This window comes from Prunus avium, chromosome 1, assembly GCF_965620075.1.
Source record: "Prunus avium chromosome 1, drPruAviu1.hap1.1, whole genome shotgun sequence".
NCBI classification, from domain to species: domain Eukaryota; kingdom Viridiplantae; phylum Streptophyta; class Magnoliopsida; order Rosales; family Rosaceae; genus Prunus; species Prunus avium.
In genome coordinates, this window is record NC_142284.1 from 43,614,519 (window position 1) to 43,638,599 (window position 24,081).

General features: G+C 37.3%; 5 protein-coding genes across 6 annotated transcripts; 2 read left to right on the plus strand and 3 right to left on the minus strand.

The window, feature by feature from the left end:
* Positions 1 to 2,314: 2,314 nt before the first annotated feature.
* LOC110764096 (glutamine--tRNA ligase) lies at positions 2,315 to 9,881 on the minus strand. 2 transcript variants are annotated; one of them, XM_021967014.2, is made up of 23 exons: positions 9,509 to 9,880; positions 9,352 to 9,402; positions 8,941 to 9,012; positions 8,723 to 8,822; positions 8,325 to 8,420; positions 7,960 to 8,021; positions 7,731 to 7,832; positions 7,532 to 7,624; positions 6,969 to 7,121; positions 6,826 to 6,881; positions 6,290 to 6,380; positions 6,124 to 6,210; positions 5,641 to 5,838; positions 5,451 to 5,549; positions 4,835 to 4,966; positions 4,245 to 4,381; positions 4,033 to 4,132; positions 3,860 to 3,955; positions 3,417 to 3,517; positions 3,225 to 3,330; positions 3,023 to 3,112; positions 2,805 to 2,934; positions 2,315 to 2,600 (listed from the first exon to the last, which is right to left on the minus strand). In XM_021967014.2, the coding sequence occupies exons 1-23, from the start codon at positions 9,647 to 9,649 to the stop codon at positions 2,506 to 2,508; spliced, it is 2,388 nt and encodes a 795-aa protein (XP_021822706.1). In that variant the 5' UTR covers positions 9,650 to 9,880; the 3' UTR covers positions 2,315 to 2,505. The 2 variants fall into 2 exon arrangements, with proteins under 2 accessions (XP_021822706.1, XP_088103061.1); XM_088246935.1 differs by having other exon boundaries at positions 6,826 to 7,121; positions 9,509 to 9,881.
* Positions 9,882 to 10,234: 353 nt separating this feature from the next.
* LOC110764101 (mannose-6-phosphate isomerase 1) lies at positions 10,235 to 13,488 on the minus strand. Its single transcript, XM_021967022.2, has 5 exons — positions 12,897 to 13,488; positions 12,423 to 12,590; positions 11,751 to 11,963; positions 11,037 to 11,303; positions 10,235 to 10,708 (listed from the first exon to the last, which is right to left on the minus strand). The coding sequence occupies exons 1-5, from the start codon at positions 13,221 to 13,223 to the stop codon at positions 10,367 to 10,369; spliced, it is 1,317 nt and encodes a 438-aa protein (XP_021822714.1). The 5' UTR covers positions 13,224 to 13,488; the 3' UTR covers positions 10,235 to 10,366.
* A 1,293-nt stretch (positions 13,489 to 14,781) lies between these two features.
* On the plus strand, positions 14,782 to 16,496 carry LOC110764086 (membrane-associated kinase regulator). Its single transcript, XM_021966998.2, has one exon. The coding sequence runs from the start codon at positions 15,335 to 15,337 to the stop codon at positions 16,151 to 16,153; it is 819 nt and encodes a 272-aa protein (XP_021822690.1). The 5' UTR covers positions 14,782 to 15,334; the 3' UTR covers positions 16,154 to 16,496.
* Positions 16,497 to 18,722: 2,226 nt separating this feature from the next.
* LOC110764082 (uncharacterized) lies at positions 18,723 to 20,700 on the minus strand. Its single transcript, XM_021966995.2, has 3 exons — positions 19,606 to 20,700; positions 19,400 to 19,477; positions 18,723 to 19,044 (listed from the first exon to the last, which is right to left on the minus strand). The coding sequence occupies exons 1-3, from the start codon at positions 20,440 to 20,442 to the stop codon at positions 19,039 to 19,041; spliced, it is 921 nt and encodes a 306-aa protein (XP_021822687.1). The 5' UTR covers positions 20,443 to 20,700; the 3' UTR covers positions 18,723 to 19,038.
* A 2,193-nt stretch (positions 20,701 to 22,893) lies between these two features.
* LOC110764128 (cotton fiber protein) lies at positions 22,894 to 23,773 on the plus strand. The gene has a single exon (XM_021967052.2). It carries the CDS (start codon positions 23,057 to 23,059, stop codon positions 23,552 to 23,554), a length of 498 nt encoding a protein of 165 aa, XP_021822744.1. The 5' UTR covers positions 22,894 to 23,056; the 3' UTR covers positions 23,555 to 23,773.
* The last annotated feature ends 308 nt before the right edge of the window (positions 23,774 to 24,081 follow it).

Genomic DNA, 24,081 nt, shown 5'->3' on the forward strand with positions numbered 1-24,081 from the left:
CTTTGGACCACTTCACATATTCGTGATGATTTTCTATCTACATTCTTGATTAAGCTCTGACTTGCTCTCATGCCACAATCATGATATTTCCTCGTATATAATGTAATGGTATATGCCTTCAGGTTATGTATTTATGCAAATGATGTTGGGTGACAGAGTTCAAGCTTGTACAGAAATATAAGTAAAATCTTGTAATTGCAATATATTAAAATCATAAGTAAAATCATATAATTACAAATTTAGCTGAAATTCATTACATTAAAATCATGTAATTATAGCTAAATTGAGTGGATGATTCTGTGTTGAAGAGAAGTTGTGTAGTGTTTATGGATGGATAGAGACATTATGAATTAACTGTATCTTCAACAATGATTGTTCTGTTGTTAGCAACGCAGTCTGTGATTTGAAACAAAATTAAACTGCATGATTAAGATGCTGTTTGACGTTGCATTAAGTGTGCAGTCAATCCAAGAAATTGAAATGACAACTCAAACTCAAAGCAACAAAAGTGGAGTCACATCTTAATTGTGGATATGGATATCCGATACATACACCACACACCTCGTTTGCATTTTCTTTCTTTTTTTTTTCTCTTCTTATTTTATGATATTGCAATGAAAATGCTGTAAAAAAAAAAAAGGCAGGGCCCTGATCAATAAATTAGAAGAAGAGTGCTTCGAGTATGCCAAAATGAACTAGAAGGATGCAGATAAAACCCGGAGACAAATGAATTGGGAGAGAGAGAGAGAGAGAGAGAGTTTGTTGTCTAGTTGGAAAACGTTGTCATTGACATGACCGTTGAGAATGACTAGCTAAAGAGCAAAACAAAAATGTTTGATAATGAAAAACTGTATCAAACAGGCAGCGACGTCGGCAAACAGAAACAGAGGAAGAAAAATAATACAGAATCTACAGTAAGGTTGAAAAATATAACCCATTTTTAACTAGGCTTGAAAGGGGCTTTTCTATTTCTACTACAAGTCACGTACCAGAATAAATTATGATCATGTTCTTGATGGAATGATCATGTTCTTGATGGAATGGAACCAACCATATGATTACATATTCTTGTTTATTTTTACAACCTTCAGTCAACAACAATTTGATTCTATATAACACGTGGTCACTGGTAAGCTAAGATATATAAAAACTAGGGAAGCTGTTAGCTAGACTGGTAGGGTATGGATCTTTTCTAGTGGGTGATGATGAGTATCTTATTCTTGGATGTTTTTCATGGTAAAGTTTGTGTGAAATGTAAATGTGGGGTGAGAAGAACTAATAGTTAGTGAGATGATGAGATGATGAGATGATGAGATGATGAGATGATGAGATGAGAGGGTTATCCTTGAAAAAAGAGGCAGCAGAGCAGAGCATGTGACCCAAAATGGTGGCTAAATTTTCATGTGAGGCTCTCCTGGATGGAATGGAACCTTAGATTTAGAATGGATGATGGGAAAACAGAATATGGTTGTCACTTTTATTCTATCAATTTCAAATCTCAATCAAATCATATCAATCTTTCGCTTTCACAAGTAAGCGTGAACAGACTGAACTCTTTCCTATTAGCCCACCTCACCTCACCCCATTTTTGCACCTTTTACTTTTCTTCTTACTCGTCTTGTGTTCAATGTGTGAGTGTCAACAAGACTCAACACTCAACAAGACTTACTTTTTATTGCCTCTTTTAATCTAGTTTAAGGGCACCCCACCCCACTAATCAATCACTAACCAGAAAGAGCCGACACTTGTGGTTTCCCTTTTCTAGCACAAAATCAATAACTTTGTTTACTTGTGGAATTAGGAGGTTGTATGTTTAGCAGTTTCATGGCCCTTGCCAACACGCATGTCTTAAAATCCTTTCATTTCATATAGTCAAGGTTGATATTCTTGTCCATTCAACATTCACAATAATATGTGGTTGCCAACAGTTGTATTATATTGTTGGTTTGACATCAAGACAAGTAGACAAGGTCACTTGAATTTTGATCAGCTTTCGTAGCAACAACGGAACTTTCCTTCTTCATTGTACAACTTCAAATTCAATCACCTCAATCTTTCTAGTCAATTCTTTAAGATCTGTCTCCAGTCTACGTTTTAACTTTTGACTGAATGTAGTTTGATTTCTTTTTGAGAAAGATAGCCCCGCACATGAAACTTGAAATGCAATTTCTTTTGGTTTTTGGGTCGAGGAAAGGCAACGTTATGAACACCCATGCATTTTGTAAACACCAACACCTAGAAGCTCCTATTCTAGACGCATCCTGATAATTACGACGACAACAATGCACAACACTGGAAACGCGGGTGAACAGACTTCCATGAAAACCATCTCGACTGACTGTATATATGAATTTGTCGTATAATTGGTTCAATATACACAAAATATAATTGGTTGGTTCAAAACGATGTCAACTGTATACTACAAATATTCAAAACACGTTACTTGTTGCTGCCAAAAACCACTTCCCACATTCTTCTCTACTCTGATTTCCACGACTAACCCCCCTACTTCCCACCCTTATGATAGCTATCTCGCAGTGTCACGGTACGATTAAACACAAGTTTTTCAGGAGTTGAATCTTTATCGACTGAAAAATAGCCTGCAACAGAAGAAACATACACTGTCAGACAGATTTGCAATAAGATACTTTCTATTGACCAAGACATAATAGAATTGAATTACATTCAGAATATCACCTATGGATTCGTCTCATGCAAAGTGTGCCTATTTATTTATTCTATAAAACGAAGCTGAAGTAAAAAAATAAAAATAAAAACATTAACAAGTCAATGCAGGAACATACCAAGCCTTTCAAACTGAAATGTGTCCCCAACAACAGCACTCCGAAGTGAGGGCACAGCATATGCATCGGGTATTACCACTTTGGATTGTGGGTTCAGATCAGCAAGCCAATCATCGAGCTCAGCAGGGTTCTGACACACACACACACACACACACATTAGATTCAGAAAGATTTTCAGAGAGGGGGGTTCGGGGTCTTAGAAAGTAATGTTGGCCAACCTCTGAAAGGAACAGTCTGTCAAACAGTCTGATTTCCACTTTGAGTGGATCAACTCCTGGGGAAGGTTCAGCAACCCAATGAAGCACCCCCTGTGGAATAGATTGACCAATAAGAAACAAAAAATAACTAAGAAGAAGCACCAGAGTGTAGTATATCCAAGCATCAAACACATAATTCCAGCACAACAGATAGATCATAGACCTTTGGCTTTGTCTTCTTTGTAGGATCATACTCAGCCCGTATCTCAAGAATAGTTTCCTTATCATCAGCTAATATGACATCTGTGCACTTAATAGGGAACGCATACCTGCAACCACGAAGATAAGATTCTCACTATGCTGCCCCAATCTGCTAAAGTGGAAAGGAAACTAAAAACTTGTAATCTATACATACCTGAGTAGGACTGATTTTCCTGGAGCAAGCCCAAAGTAATCTTTTGAATCTTTAAGCCGAAAATCAGACCGCTCAATATAAACAGTATTTGAAAAGGGGACCTGTTGTGAAGGCAAATAAAAAGAATTTGGTGACAACTAAAGCACCAAAAGCTTGGGCCAACATTTATTAAAAAGAACACAGTGATATTAGCAAAAAGGCCAAAAACAACAGCGATTCTCGGGATTTTATATTAAATTATTCATTTTGGAAGTAACAAACATAAAAAAATCTATCCGAGAGTAATCTAATACCATAATCATTCGTAACAAGGAACCAAATACCATTGGAGTAACAGAACTTATGGGCATACACAACGTTAAGCTGCCATGAAAAATGTTCACAATCTTGTATCTCAGCATTAGCCTCTACATATAATATTGATCTGCGAAATCCAAGGTTACCTTGTAGAAAGCAGATGCATCATCTGTCTGAGCATCAGGCCATTTCCTTGCTTCTAGATCCGTTGTAGTTTTAGCTTCCAGGTTGGTAATAACCACCTTAGATAAGAAATGATCAGTCATACACAGATGGAATGAAAATATCAAGAGAAAAGCAATGCCAACAAGATACACACCTTGAGGGGATGTAGCACAGCTATTGAGCGAGGAGCTGTTTTATTTAGTTCCTCTCTTATGTGATACTCAAGGCGACTTAAATGTATCATACTACAATCACTGTCGCAGAAGGAACCGCAAATTCATTTATGATAACGAATTAACACTTTAAAATGTGAGAACTAAAAGCAGGCTCAATACACATTACACACACACACAGACGTATTCGAACCTTCTAGTGATTCCAATTCCTCTAACAAAAGCATTTATTGCAGTAGACGTTACACCCCTACGTTGTAAACCAGCCAGTGTCATAAGACGTGGGTCATCCCAACCATCCACCCACTTCTCTGTCACTAGTCGATTTAACTGCAACATAAAAGGTAATTGTTAAGTGTAAAAGCTGACAGATAGCAAATATACTGATGCAGAATGCATGTTATTAGTTTTCCTTATTCTTCCTATTATTAGTTTTCCTAATTCTTAAAGATTCCTTCCTGGGAAAGGATCTCTTATTAGTTAATTTGCTTTCCTATTTCTTAAAGTTTACTTTTCCTTTTCCTAGACTAAAAAGGGTTTTGCCTCTATAAATAGAGTTGTTTGTAATCTTTTAAGGGAGACTTGATTAATGATAAATTTCCTTACTTTAAACTCTCTGATTCCTTCCAATTCCCTTCGTCTCTTCGATCTCTAATTCTTCTCCTCGACCCCTTATTTCTTCTCTGTTCTATTGCTCAAGTGTTTACTCTAAATCTAAGGGCTGTTCTACATCATATACATTATACATTATAACGCTGAACATATGTTGACCAGTTGACTCACCTTACGCTTTGACATAACGGTGTTACTGATATTCAGTCGTGAGTATTCCCATACATATGGTTGATAAATTCCAAGTGCGTGCAATAACCAGTAGTATGAAGCACGTCGTGTTTCAAATTCAAGTGTGCACAGCTGCCATATTGATAAACAAGATGATTAAAAAAACCAATCTCAAGGGCAATATATACACCCTCGATCTCAAGACTCAATCATCAACATTTGAATAATAATGAAAAATAACACACACAGGGAGGGAGGGAGATGACTCTAGATTTCAGAGTTTCTGCAGAGTTCACACCAGATACAGAATGTGCAGGTTACATCTTTATGTAACTCATCACTTCTGTCAAAGAGAGTATGAGCCTGAGCAACAAAAACACATAATATGCGCCACTACTCCAGAATTGAGCCACTGAGATAAAGTATAGCTTATTTTTCTTTTTTATGAGAGAAACCTAGAAGTGATGCTTTCTATGCTTGTTCTTAAAAAGAAAAGTTCCTAAGATAAATTTGGCATGAATTCTTTATTTACTTTTTGTTGCAGATTTGGGAAGATCATAAATTATACCACGATCATATCTTAGGAAAGAATATTAACCAAAGGTAAAAAGCATACCGAATGTGTGATATTCTCAAGAGAATCCACAATGCAGTGAGCATAATCATAACTTGGATAGATACACCACTTGTCTCCAGCATGCGGATGAGGAGTAAACTATAAAAGATTTAAAAAAAAATTCACACATGATAATGAGAACGTCCATGAGCTTGAGTAATCAAAAGGATTATTTAAGGTCCACACTTGCCTTGATACGATATGCAATAAGGTCATACATATTAAAATTATCACTCTGCATGTCTTGCTTCATTCTAAGGGTTGCTTTGCCTTCTTCAATCAGGCCTCGTCTCATATCCTCAAAAAGTTTCAATGATTCTGCAATTGGCCTGTCCCTCCAAGGGCTGTTCATTTTTTTCTCCCTGTACTCCTTTATCTCGTCAGGTGTCTAAAAACAATATTAACAAAAGTAAGAATCTTTCTCAAACCAATGTTGATTAGTAAATAAAACCAAACTTATGATTGCAAAGGTGAAATGTTAATCAATTGATAGTACCACTGAAAGTTTAGAGGTTTAGCCAGCAATATATAATCCATGATCGAGCATGGTGTGGCAAAATGGAACTACATTCTACATAGGATTTGTAAAGTATGTAGAGAACTAAATGTTCACATCATATAACACAATATTCCAAATTTTTCACATAAATTTCAAATAAATTTTGAACAAAACCTGATGATCAACATAAGCGTGACCCCTTCGTATGAGCTCCACTGCTAAATCATACAGATCTTGAAAGTAATCACTAGTGTAAGTGATCTGCAGAAATCCAACAGATGTCAGCTATCACAAAGAAACAAGGCAAAGCGGCAAAAGATGTACCAACCAACTTTTTTACCTTGTAAGGCTCCCAACCCATCCACTTTACAATTTCCTGAATGTGATCAATATATTCTTTCTTTTCAGCTTCCGGGTTTGTATCATCAAACCTAAAAGTGACACAAAGTAGGAATCAATTCTCAAAAAACATTGGCAGATGGAAATTTCTTTTTATTTTTCAAGTTAAAGAGCAATTAGAAAATTTGAAGGAAGATTATAAACTTCTGCAACAGTCATTAGTTGAAATATGTTATCCTGGCACAATTAGTGTATTGTTATAACAGTTGGAGTAATTATGCTATATCTGACTATATACAATAACAAATAATCCAGAAAACAATCTCTTGGTTTGAGATATTGCAAACAGGAAATTGGATCTACTTCAGCAATACTACAAATAGTACATCATATGCCATCTTATAAAGTTGGCATCAACAACCCATATAAAAATAATCAATTATATGTTTTCCATGTTTATTCTAATTTTTCCCCCTTCTTACTGGAAAATGTAAAGAAAAACAATACTAAAAAAAGTTAACAAGGAGTGACTCTCACCGTAGGTAGCAGCCTCCACCTCTCTCTTTTGCCAGGCCAAAGTCAATAAACATTGCCTGACCAAAAATTATGGTTATAATATGAGGAACAACCACAGACAAAGCAAACACTGAATCTAGCCTAGAACACATAAGTATATTTACCTTGGCATGACCTATATGCAGATATCCATTTGGTTCAGGAGGAAAGCGGGTCAAAACTTTCCCTCCTGTCACACTTAAGTGTTTCTCAAGCAGTTCCTTTGTGTTACAACATCTCAGAATAGATCCATCACTAAAGAAAACTGAAGTATGCACCTGAAAATTGACAACAGAATAACAAAATGTCTTAATCAATTGCTTCCAGAGAGCTGCATATGATACCGTAGAAGGCAAGCTCACAACTCAATACGACAACAAAAAAGTAAGGATTCACAAATATGTCATACTTGTAAGTCAAAATGAACATGATAAATTCATGAGTTTGATCCTACTAAGTATGATTTGGAAAATCATAAAAACAACCCTTGGTTGGTGAAAAGACCAAAGGCAAAATCGATAACCAACAACAAAAATACCCTCTATTTAAGAAAATACATAAAAATGACTTCTTTCGTTTCTTCAGTATTTTGTCCGAATCTCAATAAAAGCCTGTATAAACAGTTGGAAGTGCATACTTTAGTATTTTCCTCCGGTTGAGGGAATATCAAAAATGGGGAATAACATACCTTAGTATTTTCCTCCGGTTGAGGGAATATCAAAAATGGATTAAGAACTTCTTCAGATGGCTGTTCAGGAGTAGAAACAGCAATGGCTTTTTCCTACACAAGTGGAAGGGGAGGGGGAGGAGACGCAGTGAGAGAGAGATCTTCAGTCATCTCCCAAAACATTTCAAGCAAAATGAACAAACATTGCAGAAATGCTAACCTCTACTTTAGCAGGCTTCTCTTTCTTCTTTTTAGGAACCTTTTCATCATCTGCTGCAGTCCTTTCACCAAGTAACTCACGCAATTTTGCATCAATGAATTGCTGTCACAGAAAGATATGGCAGTCAGAAATGTTTTAGTACGAAAATTGTTTGCCTGTCACTGATTTTTTCTATTAAAAGAAGAAATATTATTTAAAAATAAGTTCAAAGGAAGCAAAATAAGATCACCTTGACAATTTTTGGATCAGCCCATGGATGCCTCTTCCTAACATGTGCAAATAAATCACCCACTAGAGAAAACAACAGAATGTGAAGTTTAGTAGTTTCAAACAGAATGTTGACTAAAAGTAACTCTGATGCTTAAAGAACCATCCATGAGCCGGATCAAATCAACCAATCTATGGAATTATGAATGTTTCTGTGTATCATATATTTTTCCCTTGATATGGAATAACTTCCAAGAGTCTAGATAACGTAACATGATAAAGTTCCCAATAGATTTACAAAACATAGTATGAATGTCTGGCATATGCATGTTCTCCTACAATAACATAATGTTTTCTTGGTTGTGAGTTTGTGTGTGTGTGACTAACCATTTGTTCTGTAGCGCTGCTCCAAAATTGCAGTCTTATTCTCTTCAAAAACCTCATTAACAGTTTGTTTTATTTCTTCTTCTGAAACTTCAACACCTGCTTGCAAAAGCAATGAGGTTATCAATGTCTATAATTTTAGACAGGAATCAGGATAACTAACATGATACAATTAATTCAAACTTAGAAACTGCAACCTTCAAAGAAGTCAAATGCGACTACTAGCAGAATGGATAAAGGGAAAGAGTAAGAACTTGCATTAAATGCCAGATATAAAGCATTATGTAACAAGTCCGTATCATTGAACATTCTACTGCTCAATTTATGTCCAAATAGATGGCCCTTTGTAACCAGAAAAAGAAAAAAAACAAAGAAAGATAGATGACCCATTGTAACCGTACCAACACCACATGCTTCCTCAAATTCGCTTAGTTTGAAATTCTCTGGCCCCGTAGTTGCAAAAAATGAAAACGCCGCTTCTAACTGGGCTGGAGTTTTGATCTGGAAAAGAGAAACTGTGTAAGGATTTGATGAAAATTGATGCAACAATTAACTACAGGAATTATAAAATACAGTACGTAGTTTAAATTTAAAACATTAAGAAGTTATGCTCACCAACCTTCGATGATACAATGTATTGCACCAGTGTTGGGCGATGCACAAGGGCATTTGCTGGGTGCTTCGTGGCAACCTGACATAGATGATAGAACACCAGTGCGCATAAAATTATTGATTGGAATGAAAACATCTCATTTTAAGGAAAAAATTTATGCTGATTGGTAGACTTTAGAAACTTCTTTCTTAGAATTTTACTCAAGCGTATTTTGCTCCACGATTGAACTCAAAATAGCGGCTGTAATAGTTTTCAAACATGCATTCAAGAACTTCCAATCCACAAAACTTTTCTTACCCATTTCGAAACAAGGGAGGCCAAAGTAACTTCTCCAAGACTAGAAATTACACTAGTAATCACTGGATTAATGTTCTTAAGCAGAAACGTTAACAGATGGCTTAAAAGTAAACTACTTACCGTATACAGGAGATTACCAACAGTCCGACTGCATCCATCAGTAACTGCGGCCTGAAATTATTCAACAACAAATTAGTAGAATAAATAAACAAACACACGGACTTATAAACAAGAAAAATGAAATTTCGGTATGAAAAAAAAATAAAAAATCGAGTACCTCGTGAATTACAGCAGTGAGATTAGCGGTGACTTTGTTGTTGGCGATGGTGTTTTTGGCCGTTCGCTCATCCAACCCGACCTTCAAGAAGAGCTCCAGGTTCTTCTCCTTATCGGAGCCACCATCTTCCTTGCCCGGCATTTCTAAAACGGGAAAGGAACTTTCTGGATCTTCGGAGTAAGTGTGTGCGGGAAGCTGGCAAAGCTATATAGATTAGAAAGAAAAAACCCTAATTAAGTCCTGGGAGCCAAGCAGACAAAGCAGTGGTAGAGGGAATCAGTTTCGTTGCAGTGGGACTGTGATGGGATGAGATGAGAGAGAATCTCTGGTTTTTCTGTTTTGTGGGCTTAAGTTAACCCTCCACTTGTAATTGCAAAAAATGACGCGCTGTCTTAAACTCCGACTGCTTTCGCTCATTGACGTTTGACCCATCGTCACCAACTTGGGCTTCAAGCAATTACTGTTTCAACCCAACCATACACAGCAGTTCATTTGACCCAACCCAACTTGGGCTTCAAGCAATTACCGAATTTCTTTTCTTTTTTAAATTTTTTTTCCATGTCCTAATAAAAATATACGTTAAAAAATTAACATAGATTACAAAAATAAGCTATTTTAATGAGACAATTCGTAATTCCATCCAAATGTTAATCTTTGAAACTTACATACAACATCGAAAATACAAAATTTCGGAAAATCATTACACTAGTTATAGAATTATATGAATTGAAAAGGATAAATAAATAAATTAAAAGAATAAAGGAGCAAATATTACATAAAGATGTGATTGTATAAAATCCTGGTCCGCATTTTTTCTTCATCCAAAGAAGAAATGTAAGAATTCGACGTAATTGCAGACTACAAATCCCTATAAATTTTGCTGTTCACCCCCACCCTATACAGTTGCAGTTCTGTTGATTTGGCAGTAATGCTAATCTTCGTGTTGGCAGGCACAAAGAAAACCTCACCCTCTTCAACTATATCATCCCCCTCCTTCACCATATCATCCTCGGTCAGACCTGCATCAAAATGTCCTTTCCCAGCAGTGAATAGGAAAAGGGATGGTCCTAGGACTGAGGGAAAAATTACCGCTGCGGACTGAGGAAGATTACAGCAATCAACTTCAAATTCTTCGAAAGGTGGGAGATACCTTGTTGTGTATGGATTCAAAGAAACCCCTTGCAAAATCTCAGGAGAACCCTGCAAAACAATAGAAAACAGATTAGAAGCAGCTGATACTAAAACAAAGTAAAGTAAAATAACCCCATCATATGACATTCAGCACATAGTGGGGGTCATATGTACAAGAGAGAGAAAAATAATGCAACAAGAACAAACAAGGGTTTAAAACGCCCATCTCCTCCAAAAGACGTGATGGAAATATCCAGCCAATCACTGATGGATGGGATAGCTATAATGTCAAGGCAAATGCATAAATCTAATGTTCTTGGACAAAAGTGACAGACGGAGCATGCCTCTAGAAAAGGAAAGACAATCTGGAAAGTCTAGAATCAAATTTTATTGTTACCTGTCTGTATTTAAGCATAGAAAGAAGCGTTTGGACATCCAGTGGTTTTGAGGTAAGGCCGGCACGAACAACATTGTCAGAAGTTGCCATACACTCAATGCATTCACCAGAAATATATGCATGGGGCTCATTTGGCCCAAGACTTATTGCTTCACCACGGTTCAGCTTCACATAGTTAAGAAAAAATGCTGCTATTGCACCCACATCAGCTGGATATTGACTCTCCAATCTGAGTGCCAGTTGTTCTTTAACCGTCAATTGCCTTTTCTGGTCCAATGAAGGAGAAAATATGGTAATTGAAAAAAAAACCCTGGTGATGCAGTCAAGATGAACATGGTGGATAATGATGGCACTTCAGTTATACTGACGATTAAAACAACAACGTTCCTCTATCACTTCAAATTTCTTGACATGTCTTAAATTGAAACACCACCATACTTCACACCTTTTCCATAAAATCTAAACAAAATTAGTTGGAATCGTCATCTGTTTTTACCTCAGTGGTCAATGACTAGATTATATTTACATCTATTTAGCACTTCCAAAAGGAAGCTCTTAGAGCTTTCATATTTTGTATCAATAGCACAACATCAAACTGTGATTTTAGTTACTGCGGGTTACATCCTTCAATATGATTAAAGAAAAGAATCACTTTAATGCCAACAATAAAAATATGCACTAAAACTTTAGACAACTAACATAACTTCAAATTACCTTTTTCTCTAGATTAAGACGCCTTTTCAGTTTAGATATCATCTCAGAAATTGTATCTTTACTTAGTAACATAACTCGACTGAAGATGGACTCTAAATCCGTTTTTGATTTCCCATTCTCATGCTGCTCATTAACAAGTAGAATTCTCTCTGCATCTCCAACCCCAACCAACTCTGCAATCTCAGGAACACTGCTAAGCATGTCTTTTAGCTCCTGGAATATATAAAACATGCAATAAGTACAAGCAAATCAGAAGGAGTATGAGAAATGATAAATTGTTTGATAAGTACAAGGAGAATGAGAAATCAAGGGAAATTATAAGCCGGTTTCTTTATGGATTTCATTATGCATTATCCAAACCAAGTCTTTATCTATTGATTTCAACTGCAATCTTTTCCTTCTTGCAGTGGAACTGATTGCAACATGCTCTGTATCATGTACATGCAGTAACAACTAAAAGCAGAGGTAGAGTTTATGCTCCACTACTAAGGATCTGAACAATCGCACCTATAACTCACAGTTTACATGACATTGATAAAATGTGCAGCAAAGGACGTCCTTGCAGACTTTTTAAAATGGTATATTATTATGATTATCTCCTTAGAGTTATGATCATATTCAATACATATATGCCCGACAAAAATCCAGACCAAATGATGATTTCTGTCTTACCTTGACACTAATAAACCCGCAAAGAGCCTCAAACTCTGTCAATGCCAATGCCATTTCAGGCTTGTGATTGTCATCTCTGTAAACATTTGGGTGTAACTTGTGCAGCACCCTAGCTAGTTCTTTATCCGGATGAGCCTGTATTGATAAAGCCTTCCCAACCGAAAGTACCTAAAATCCCACAATAAACCCAAAGTCCATAATCTTGGAGCACCAATTAAACAGATTCATCCAGTCAAAATTAAAGTCCACGCAGTAAAAAAAAATTACCAACATTTTGCAGGAGAAAGTTCTAAATCTCAGATTTATAATGTGTTTGACCAAAAGAAAGAACATAATGCAAGTGTTCAGCTTGGAGAAAATTGAATTCCCAAGCACACACTCGTTTTGAATTCCCAAGAAAATTGAACATAATGGAATTTTCCTTTCTTTGTCCGCATTTTCTCAGCAAACAAACAGAGAACGCGGAAACCATACCTTGCACAAGAAGGGAAGATCAGCACCCCACTTGTGAACAACCTTGTCCCCAAGCACACTGGGATCCCGAGCGATCCAGGCCTTCAGGCTCACGGGCTCCGACCCGGAATCGACATACGACGGCCCGGATTCATGCGTCCCGATCCAGAACTCGGCGTAGGGCTTGGCGGGGTCGATATCCGACCCGGAATTGAGCGCGAAAAGCCTGGCGACCTTGGAATGGCGACCGACAATGCCCCAATCGTAATTCTTGACGGAGCATCTGAGCCTGACGGGCCTCCGGCTCCGCTTCCTCTTCTTCTTCATGTTCTTGTCCCAGGGCTCCATGTTCTCATTTCGGGCCTATATACGAAGCAGCTCCAATTGGGCCAAATTGCAGGAGGAAGGAAGATCGAAAGAAAGGTATGGAGGGAAATGTGGGGCTGTGTCGGTTGTGAAATGTGGAGGGTAGCGCTTACGATAATCGATAGTCAAAACTGTCAGCGTCGGTCCGTTTGGGTCTATGCAGTCGGATCCGGTTTAGATCTGAATCTCTGATATTTCAATATCTGCTGTTTGGTTTGGTAAAAGTCCGCGTACGGGGGCTGTTTGGGTATTATGATGATTGTGTTTTAAGTGCTTCAGATATTATGGTGGGTAAATTGGGTAACGACAGCGTTTGGTAGATGAATGAAATTGAGGTCGTAGCTGTACTAACTCAATCTATCTATTTATGTTTATCTAACCATCACTTTCTAGGAAATGCCAAATGCATCCTCATTAGATTCCTAAACGGTGCGATGTCGTTTCTGCATGAAGGAGGGCATATAACATCATAACATGTGGGCGGTGGGACGAGGAATATACAAGCGTCAGGCCCAACAGCCACCTGGTACTGTCACAGACGGACATGTTGTGTGGGCCTACGCCAATGTGTCCATGGATCCCAGTTCATTTACTCCGCATTGCTACCTTGTCCTTGTAACTGTTAAGTATATAATACATGGAGACTAACAAATCATTGACAGATGTGTCAAATTTCGTCACCCGTAAAATCTGACCGTTAATGCATTATGTACATTAACAATTTACAGTTATCCACATAATTAACAATTTACAGTTATTTGCATAATTCATGCAAAGAACACCACACCACACCTTCAGAAATGTTGATGGTGTCCAAACAAAGAATTTTGCTTAAGGGTTTGGTTGCAGATGAAATATAAGATAATTTTTTTACGTGTTATTGTGTTATTGGTCGAGAATAACAAAATAGTATTATCCCTATTTTAAGAAAGTTTTTCTACTGAATTAGGCAACCACTGCTTTGAGCCCTTTGAAACAAAACAATAATAGCCTGTACAAAACAACATTATGGGCCGAGTCCAAAATGGACCCTACCTCGCGTGCCACATTATTGTTGCCTTATCAATTATCAATCTTTTGTCAACCAGTTAGGCAACAACACCACACATTTTGCTTCTAAATAATTTCAATAGTTTTGGGTTGGAATGGAACTGGTTGAAATGAAACTCTATTCATTGTAAATCCAAATAGCGACCCTTTAGATCTAAACCGTACCTTGTGTCTAATACCAAATTTTAAGTTTATTTATTATCAACTAGATGCCCAACAAAACCAGTTGTTCCCCATGCAATGTTTGTTCCTATTCATGCAGAGATATCAGGATTTGAGTTTTAATAATCTGCGGGGTGTTTGATATTAATTCACTTGTCGTGCAACATGTAGCAGTAGCATACATATCTATTCACATGGGATTTCAGATGATTGATTTCAGCAATGAACCCCAATAGAAACTTCCTAATGGAAAACTATAATTACAGTTATGTAATTTAATCTGTTTTCTGTATTTTTTTTTATCTGTCACATATTATATAGCTTCTCTTTTGGACTTTAAATCCCATAAAAACAGTGAGGCCATTGCCTCCTCCTCTCAGTTCTCACTCACTTCACTTTCACTCTGTTTTCTCATCCCCAAAAGTAAAAGTTTCATTGGAAACCCCATAGAGGAGGGTTCTTTTGTAGCCTTTCGGTGCTTAAATTCAACCACTTTCCTTCTCTTTATCTTTCTCTCTTCTTTTTTTTCTGATAACTTGGGGCAATATAACCCAGTTCAGTTGTCCCTCTGCTTCAGTCTGCATTAATTCATCTGATCCTCCAATGCTGGAATTTCTCAGATATGCTCAAAGATCAGACAAAATGAAAAGGCTAAAGCTGCTTTTTCTGACTTGTTATTCCCACAATTCAAATTCCTTCCCACTTTTCCTTTCATTTGACTCCAAATCTGCTGACAGTCAATGCCATTCTTGGTTGTCTGGTGGATTTTAAAGCCTTCTTCAGGTTCATCTTGAGTTTCAAACAGTGGTCGGTAACTTGGTTGGAGCAATTTCTTTCAGAAATATACAGGTCTTTATGAAAAAGCACTGCTAGCAGCAACTATGGCCATCGAGGTGTGCTCGGAGATTTCTAGCCCTGGATTTAGTCCAAGAATTTCATTTTCTCATGATCTAGACAAGACATGTCCTGTGGCAAAAGAAGGGCAACGATTAGACTCTTCTCTCTTGGATTCAAGCTCTGATTTCGACTTCTGCATTGTCAATAACCTTAAACTAGAGTTGTCTTCTGCAGATGAGCTTTTCTCCAATGGGAAGATTCTTCCTGTCCAAATCAAGAGAAATCCCAATGCCATTGCCACCAAAGAAACCCATCAGCCTGATGAGGCTGTTAATCCTCCACCTGCTCATCATCGTTCAACAACTAGGAACACAACAGAGAAGAAGAGGTTGAAAGAATTCTTAGACACCAATGTTGATGCAGATGAAGATGAAGATGAGAAGCCTCCAACAAAGCCTTTCTGGCAGTTCAGGCGAAGTAGCAGCCTCAATTGTGACACTGCTCGCGGCAAGAGCTTAATTCGGTCATTACAATTTCTTTCAAGAAGCAATTCAACCGGGTCAGCTCCAAATGCAAAGCAGACAGTGGCACCAAAGGAAACTCATCAGAAGCAGCATTTGCAGAAACAACCATCTATTTCAAGCAGAAGATCATCTGCATCATCGTATTCAAGTACATATTATGCTTACAATAATTCATGCCCGCAAAAGCCTTCGTTAAGGAAGAGTGGATCTTATGGCAATGGGGTTAGAATTAGTCCTGTTCTGAATCTCCCACCACCATACATTTCCAAAGTGACAGTAAGTTTTTTTGGGTTTGGTTCTCTCTTCTGTAATGGTAAGTTAAAAAAGAAGAAGAAATGATGGGTTCAGATCAGTTTCCTTCATGAGTGAGTGGATGAATCTTCCAAGTACAGATGAATTTAGCTGTCTGCCATCTTGTATTATTAACTAGCATGTGATCATACTCTGTAAAATGAAGAAAATTTTAGTCATAAGAAATGTCAAGAATCTTATTATTATGGTTGAAAAAACAAAAATTACAAAAAAGAATAGTTCATGGGATATTTTGGTTATTAGAAGGGTGAAAACTACAGTGGGGAGGGGAGCTGTAGGGACAGTAATTGTGCATGCATATCAACATGTTACTGGCTTAGGAGACAGATCAACAAGGTATCTTTCTTTCACGGCTCTCCCATCCCTTTCTTTTTATGCTTTTGATATCTTTTCATAGTACAAAATAAGTAAATATGACTCTCTTTTCTTCTTTTGAACATTAAAAAATACTTGATTTGCATAAGATGCTTCAGTTTTTGTTTTATTCTGTGTAGTATTAGGACAAAAACACTCTGCTTCAAGGAATTGTTTGAACAAAAAGAATCAATGATCAAGCCCCAAGGGGTCCCTAAACTTTTAGTCTGATAACCTAAGCATCAATATACTTTAGCTTAGCTTTTCATAACCACCATAACACGGTCCATCCCTCGAGTCCGCTGTCTCTGTTTCCTTCCACCATCATTTTCTCTAAGTTGATCAAACAAAAGTGCTTAAGAACCCTGTTCCATGAAGCCATATCAAAATTCTCTCTTTAATCCGTGATGATTTGGGGCCATCGTTGGTTTTTTCGTAAGCAAAAGAAACATCGGCTAGAACAAGGAGGAGGTTGAAGCTCAAACAACAACAAACAAGGGAAACAGAGTTTACCTAAAATATTGAGTTGAAAAACTTGATGTGGATGGGAAGCGCGGCTGGAAAATTGATATAGAGGAGGGTTGGTTTGGTTAGCAAATAGATCCAAAGAATGTCAGTTCATGACAGATTGGAAAGTAGCATGCCAAACACAATTTGGCTGGTTTCGTAGGGTTATGATATCATCGGCTGCAAAAGATTCCTCAAAATAGCCATAACTTCTTCTTCAGCAGTTCCAGTTTCAACTTTAGTGTCCTAAAGCTTGCAACAAGACTTACTGGACTGGAGCAACAAATGGGTTGGGCTTCAAAACTTGAAATGGAAGTTGGAACAGAGGAGAGAGAACCGAAAGACACAATAGGCGAACAAGTAGTCAAGGACAAGTTGCCGAGTCAAAACAACAACTTTGGACTGGACCTTGGTTTTTGCCGGTATTCAAATGCAAGTGCCACAAGAATAACAGGTCATCCAGTCCCAGGCACAAAACTCACGAGTCAAAATATAAGTCAAATAACGAGTAAAGCTATCCAATTTCTGGCATAGAAAAAGTCCAGCAGAGACCAGATTAGCAGGCACACCAGAAGCAAGCCAATTATGAATGGTAAGATCATGAGAGGTTGGTTACTGATTATCAACCTACAAAACAACTCCTCATTAGCCATTGCTTTAACAGAGGAGACTAGCCCAGAGGAGTTCCAGACAATTTTGAATTTGATGTGCATCTCAAAATTTCATGATAAATTTCAGAAAAGAAAAAAAAAAGTTAAACATGCAGAAATAACACAATCATAATTTCTATCTAGTTTGATCGTTCAGCATAAGAATATAAAGCCAGAAAAATAACAATTTACCACCTTGGAAAGTGATTGAAGTATCGATTATTAATTTTCAAATTTCAACAAGCCAATTAATTGTGTGAAAGGTTTGACCATAAACTCAAGCATGCCTTCTAATAGGAATAAACTAAATAAGAAAACATTATCCATCTCATACCAGTAGGACAGATGCAAAAGACAAACAATATATTGTTAAAGAACCCATAAACTACTATGTAACAGATCAACTCTACATTCACCAGATAAATTGACTACCAATAAACAATGAACAAAAAAGTAGTAGAATAGAACTCATTGTTGAAGAAAATTATAATGAAATGCCAGTTAGCAGGGAAGGAAAAAGGAAAATTACAAAAAGATTGTGTTTGCCAAAAAAGAAAAAAGAAGGAAAAGGATATCACAACTATGAAGATCAATGAGCAAAGATGTTAAGGTAGTATAATACAGATAACTGAGCAGGGCAGGCAATTTGTGACTTGTGCCTAGTTGTCAACAGTCATGTTTTATTACTATATCTTTTAGGCAAGGCCAAGCAAGAAATTTAGAACAAAAAGGAAGCCCAATCAATAAATTAAAGCAACCAAGTATTTGATCTACCGCCTTAAAGCTACACTAGTTCCATGAACCTAAGAGCCATGATTAGTCACTAAACTTGCAATTTACAGGAGAAGTTCACTTACATTCCGAAGAGCATGGCTTATTAATTAAATATTTACAATGTGCAGAAGAGAAGGAAATATACTACAGCATGATAAAGGCTTCAGAAACAATTATTTCCCTAGCTAGTCTTCTAATGATGTAAATGAAGAGAACTGCTAAAAGTTTAAAAAATGTCAACTAGTATGTAGGCAATCATGCACTTTGATGCTCTGCTATAAAACCCAAAATAAAGAAGAAGACTGGTACACTGATACCAAACGGAACTGATATATTTAATAATCACAAAATCAAACTTATAGCACAAAGTTGTTTTCCATATAACAGCATCCGCCCAGATTTCCTTTATTTACATTTATTCAGAAAAGAAGAAAGATGAATTATAATTAACAAACAAAATTAGCGTTCCAAAGCAACTGAACATTCACCAGTACGGGGATTTGATGATTTCAATTTTCATCAAACTCCCATGTGTGTGGTATACCCACTAATTAGCGTTGCAAGCAGCAGCAGTCAGAAAAACAGAGCCTTGAAACATTCCACAGAAGCCATCATTCACTCCAATTGCTACCTCTGCAAAAAAGAATGACCAACAGTTCAAAATTAAACAAACTTGTGAAAGATAGAGAAAACAAGATCCAATAATTACAACCCAGAAGCAGATGAAAACGAATTTTGTTGATTGATACGTGATTTGAAAATGTGGGAAAGAGAAGAAAAGCGGGAACTTTGAATTCATTATTGTTCGTAACTCATGAAACCCCAGAACAAGCACGCTGAGCCCAATTCCATAATTTGAAGGCTGAGGGACACAAAACTATAAGACCCCAAATTCTCATTATTCTCTTTCAGTGTCCCTCAAATGTTATCATCAATGAAAGCAAAGACTTTTGAAGTTTTCAGAGAGAAGTCAGAACAAAGCAATCACCTTGGCAGTTTCAGGGAACTCAGGAACCTTGTACGTCTCAGCTGAGACCTCCGTCAACCACATCCCCGGAAACAACGTCTGCAACAACAACAATCACCATGAACATTAATTACTATTGGTCAGACAGTTAATGTATATCCAAACACAAGAAAGAAAAGAAACTAAAAGGGTCATGAAGAAAGAGTAAGAATTTGAAATTGACTTACATCCAATTGCTTCTGAACATTTCTTGGGCGCTTCTTTGGCCGGCGGGGAGGCCTGTGGCCGAGCATCACCATGAAATCCTCCTCGATCTCCTTCTTGGTAAGCGACACTGCGAACTTGGCCCTCTCCTTCTCCTTTTCCTTCTTCTCCGGACCCGAACCCGAACCCGAACCCGAACCCCCTCTGACCGGCCTCGGCGACTTCACGCCATTGTTACCCTCACTCCTCAACGGCGAGTAATTCGCCTTCTTCTCCTCGATTCTCAACCCCTTCGCACCACCACCACCAAGAGGAGCCTTACACGCGGCCCTCCTCGTCCTCAGATTCCACGGCCTGACCTCTGCCGCCGCCGCAGGCGATGATTCCCCCTCCTCCGCCATCTCAACATCTTCCCCATCTACCGCCATTTCAGTATCAGCAGCCGCCACCGCCACCTCCTCCTCCCTCAAAATCGCGTCCTTCATCTTATCCGCCGCCGTTTTGAGATCAAACATGAGCTTCTTCCTAACCGCCTCGATCCCTTCCTCTGCGTCGTCGTTTTCGATCCTCGGCCGCGGAGCCCGAAACCTCCGCTTCTCAAACTCCGATTCCCTTGGCCGAGTCATCATCACCGAACTCTCCAATCTCTGAGCCGAGGATCGCCGATCAACGGCCGAGGCTTCTCCGGTACTACCGCCGGCGTCGGAGCTCACCTTCATGCACCTTAGGTGCTTCTGGTTCCCCCACTTCAAATCCCACGGCAAGTTGAAATTGTGCAGAGGCTTTGTTCTCTCAGAACCCATCGCCATGGACTTAGCAGCCACTCTCTCTCTCTCCTCCGACACACCTATATACACCATTTATCGGAAACTCAGACCAAGAGAGCCAGTCTTAGATCACAGCTCTCTCTTCGTCCTTCTTTCTCTTATTTTTTCGGAAAATCTCAGGGATTTTATGGGAAAGGGAAAATTTTCCTAGAGAACGCTATTGGGATTGTTGTTGTTATTGTTTTTTGTCTCTCACAAATCGCCGGGAAACGCAAGTTTATATACGAGTGCGAGCGTGAGACTCCGAGAGGGCGTTTTAACGTTCGGGTTTTTATATCATGGCCTTTCTGATTTTATTTTCTCTCAATTTAATTTTTGTTTATGGCAAAGGCTAATGTGCGCCTTCAGTGTCTTTTGCGCACCGCTGGGGTTTCCCGGGTGATGCGTCGTTTTTGAGTGAGGATGGCCGCAACAGCCCTCTGATATGGGCTGCTTCCTTGATCTATTTCTCTAGCCGTTGATATAAACTATTTTCATTTAAGATTTTTCCTTTTGGTCGCACTATGCTTTTATTTATTTATTTTATTTTACTTTAAAAATGCCAACATTGTGATTGTAGCTAGCTACCACCAAAATTTTAAACCCCAACATGTGTAAATGAAATTGTGTAGTTATGTCAAATATTAACCATAATAACCTAATTATCGTATTTTTTGTGGAATTATTTTTCCCTCTTACATTTTGTTATTTTAAACTCCAAAATCAATATTTCATATTTTTCCGAGCACTCACAACTTCACAAGAAGGAGTGAAAGAAGCGTGGAAATAACACAATCTTGTTATAGTGAATTATTTATTTTATTACTATACTTTTTTCAATACGTTTATAGCGAGCCAGTCAAATTTGTTTCTGTCTTTTTAATTATTTTGAACGAAATTCTTATTTTACATGAATTACTAATTTTAGAGGCATCTAAATTTGAAATGTAACTAAAACCCTTGAACCTATAAAAATCGAAATCTTGATGAAAACCTAGAGGAAGTTGTATAAATTTAATAAATACAGAGGAATAAAAAAAAACAGACATCCATGTACAACAAGGATGATACCATACATGTACATTGGCTAACACGGCTATCAAAGATACAAACCAGTTACACTGTGTTGTGTTTGTTCAACAAAAGGTCAAGTCCAATAGTTTGAAATAGTCAAATGAAATAATTTTTTATTACTTTTATTCTCCAAGTGATCAAATATTTATAAGTCAAACACATATTTGGTTTGAGACATTGGGAAGAAATATTCTTTATTTATTTTTTTCTTTCTCTACTTTAAAAAAATTGAAACAATAATGGAAAGTTTTATCTTTTATTGTTTTGCAAGTGAAAGGGGGGATTGTAATTTTTGAGACCCATTATTTTAAGGTGTTTTATCACAAATGGTCCTTGAGGTTTACGAAATTATCACATTTTGTCCTTATTTTTTTTTTGTAACACTAATGGTCCTTAAGGTTACCCTCCACACATTAAAATGGTTCTTGTTGTTAGCTTTCGTTAAATTTTCTGTTAAATTGTTGACGTGGCACATGTGTAGAGCCCACACATCCAATGGTATAGAGCCACGTGATTTTAAATATAATGTAATTGTTTTAAAACTTAAAATTCATAAATAAATAAAAATTAAAAGCTTTTTATGGATTTTAAGTTTTAAAAATATTTAAAATATATTATATTATATTTAAAGTCACGTGGCTCTATAGCATTAAATGTGTGGGCTCCACACATGTGCCACATCATCAATTTAACATAAAATTTAACAGAAGCTAACAACAAGGACCATTTTGATATGTGGAGGGTAACTTTAAGGACTCATTAGTGTTACAAAAAACGTTAGGGATGAAATGTGATAATTTCGCAAACCTCAGGAACCATTTGTAATTAAAAAAAACATTATTTTAAACCTCTACCCATCATCTCCTAATTCAATTTGGTCATACCAATCCAACCAACCCAAACCCGTTAGGGCACCTTCAGACTGCAAATAAATTAAATTGAGAGTGACATAAAATTAAGGAATATGTACGGATAAAGGAAACCTTGATCCAGATCTGCATGCCCAACTCCATACGGTATGCATATTTGTATGCTTTAATACCAAACAAGTAACTAGCTTTGTAGTATTATATACAACCTGCTTGGAAATTGGCTCCAAATAATCCATCGTAAAATTCAAATAGTTAACAAGAATTTTTTCGCAAAAGACACTGAAGGAGATTTTAGTAACTATACAGGAAGTGTGTGAGAAAACCCTCTCTCTCTTATAATTTAAAATATCACTTTTATTTTTAAAAAAAAACAAAGGAGATTGTCGTAGCTATAAATTAAAAAGAAGTGCTACCAAAATTAGAATTATAGAGGGAAGGAAACCCACTTGAGGTCCAAGTCCAACGGCTAGTTTGCTTATTGCTTTATATCAAGTCTTAAAAAAAACAAGAAGCAACCGACCAATATACTCTCTTTTTACAGCTTGGCTCCCTACCACCAGTTAGATTCCTTTCACTGCATTCAACTTTTTGTATCATTAAATGCTCTCACGAACCCAAAGCCTACAAGCCTACGCCTTCGCAAACCCCAAGCCAAACTTTCTAAAACTAAAAGAGAGTGATCTGATTTCTCACCTCTTTTACTTCCATAGTTTTCCACCAAAATGTCCAAAAAACGACTACCCATTTTCCAAAAGGTCTCAAAGCTCCTTAGGATCTTTATCTTCATTGCCAAAGTGAGAAAACTGTCATTTGAAAACTCATTTCTCAGGAGGAAATTACAAACCTCAAAGAAGTTGAAGCTTCTGAAGCATTACAACAATGGGTTCCGTGGAGAATACCAGTTTTCTCCTTCTAACACTCCCCTCATTCATTACCACAGAAGGCAGCTCATGAAGAGCAGAAGCCCTCAAGACATATACTCTCTGTTCTTCTTTCTTTGCAAATGTTGGGGTTCTAGCTTGACAGTTGAAGGAGAAGATATATGTGGAGATTTCACTATGGAGGCTCTTCCTCCTGCCACTGGAGAAGATGACAATGCAGTGGCTTTATTGGAGCCGTTGGATTGGGGAGATGAAGAAGCTTCAATTGACCTGCGGGCTCAGATGTTCATTGACAGGTTCTATGAAGAAATGAGAATGCAGAGGCAGGGATCATTCTAAATTAATGTTGTTGCAAATTTATTGATTTTTGATTGACTTTCATTGTTTTATTTTCGATTCAATTTGTTGGGTTCTCCGCAGTTTTTTTTTTTACATTGTGGAGAGACAGTTAGGTTTGAAAATTTTCCATTTGCTATGAATGTGTGGTTGTGTGAAGATTTGCAAATTTGTATTTTTGGAGCAGAGAAGTTTTGTTTGAGAAAAAAAAAACCTGTCAATATATCAAATCAAATTATTTTGCAGTCTCCCAGGTGATACTTACTAGAATGCTGGTCCATACCAGAAATCTACTTAAACTGGTAGGAAGTTGAGTAAATGGACCACACAGGAGCGTGTCTTTGTCTGCAGCAGGCAAGAAAAGCAAAACTTCCCTCAATATCAGAGCTAGGATCAGCTTAAATATGCAGCTTATATATTTAATCTATCTATAAACAAAAGGTTGATTCTTGACCAATCCTTAAACATAGGAGTTAGTGTCTATAATCTGTCTGTTTAACAGAAGCATTAATATTTGGATGATCAAGAAC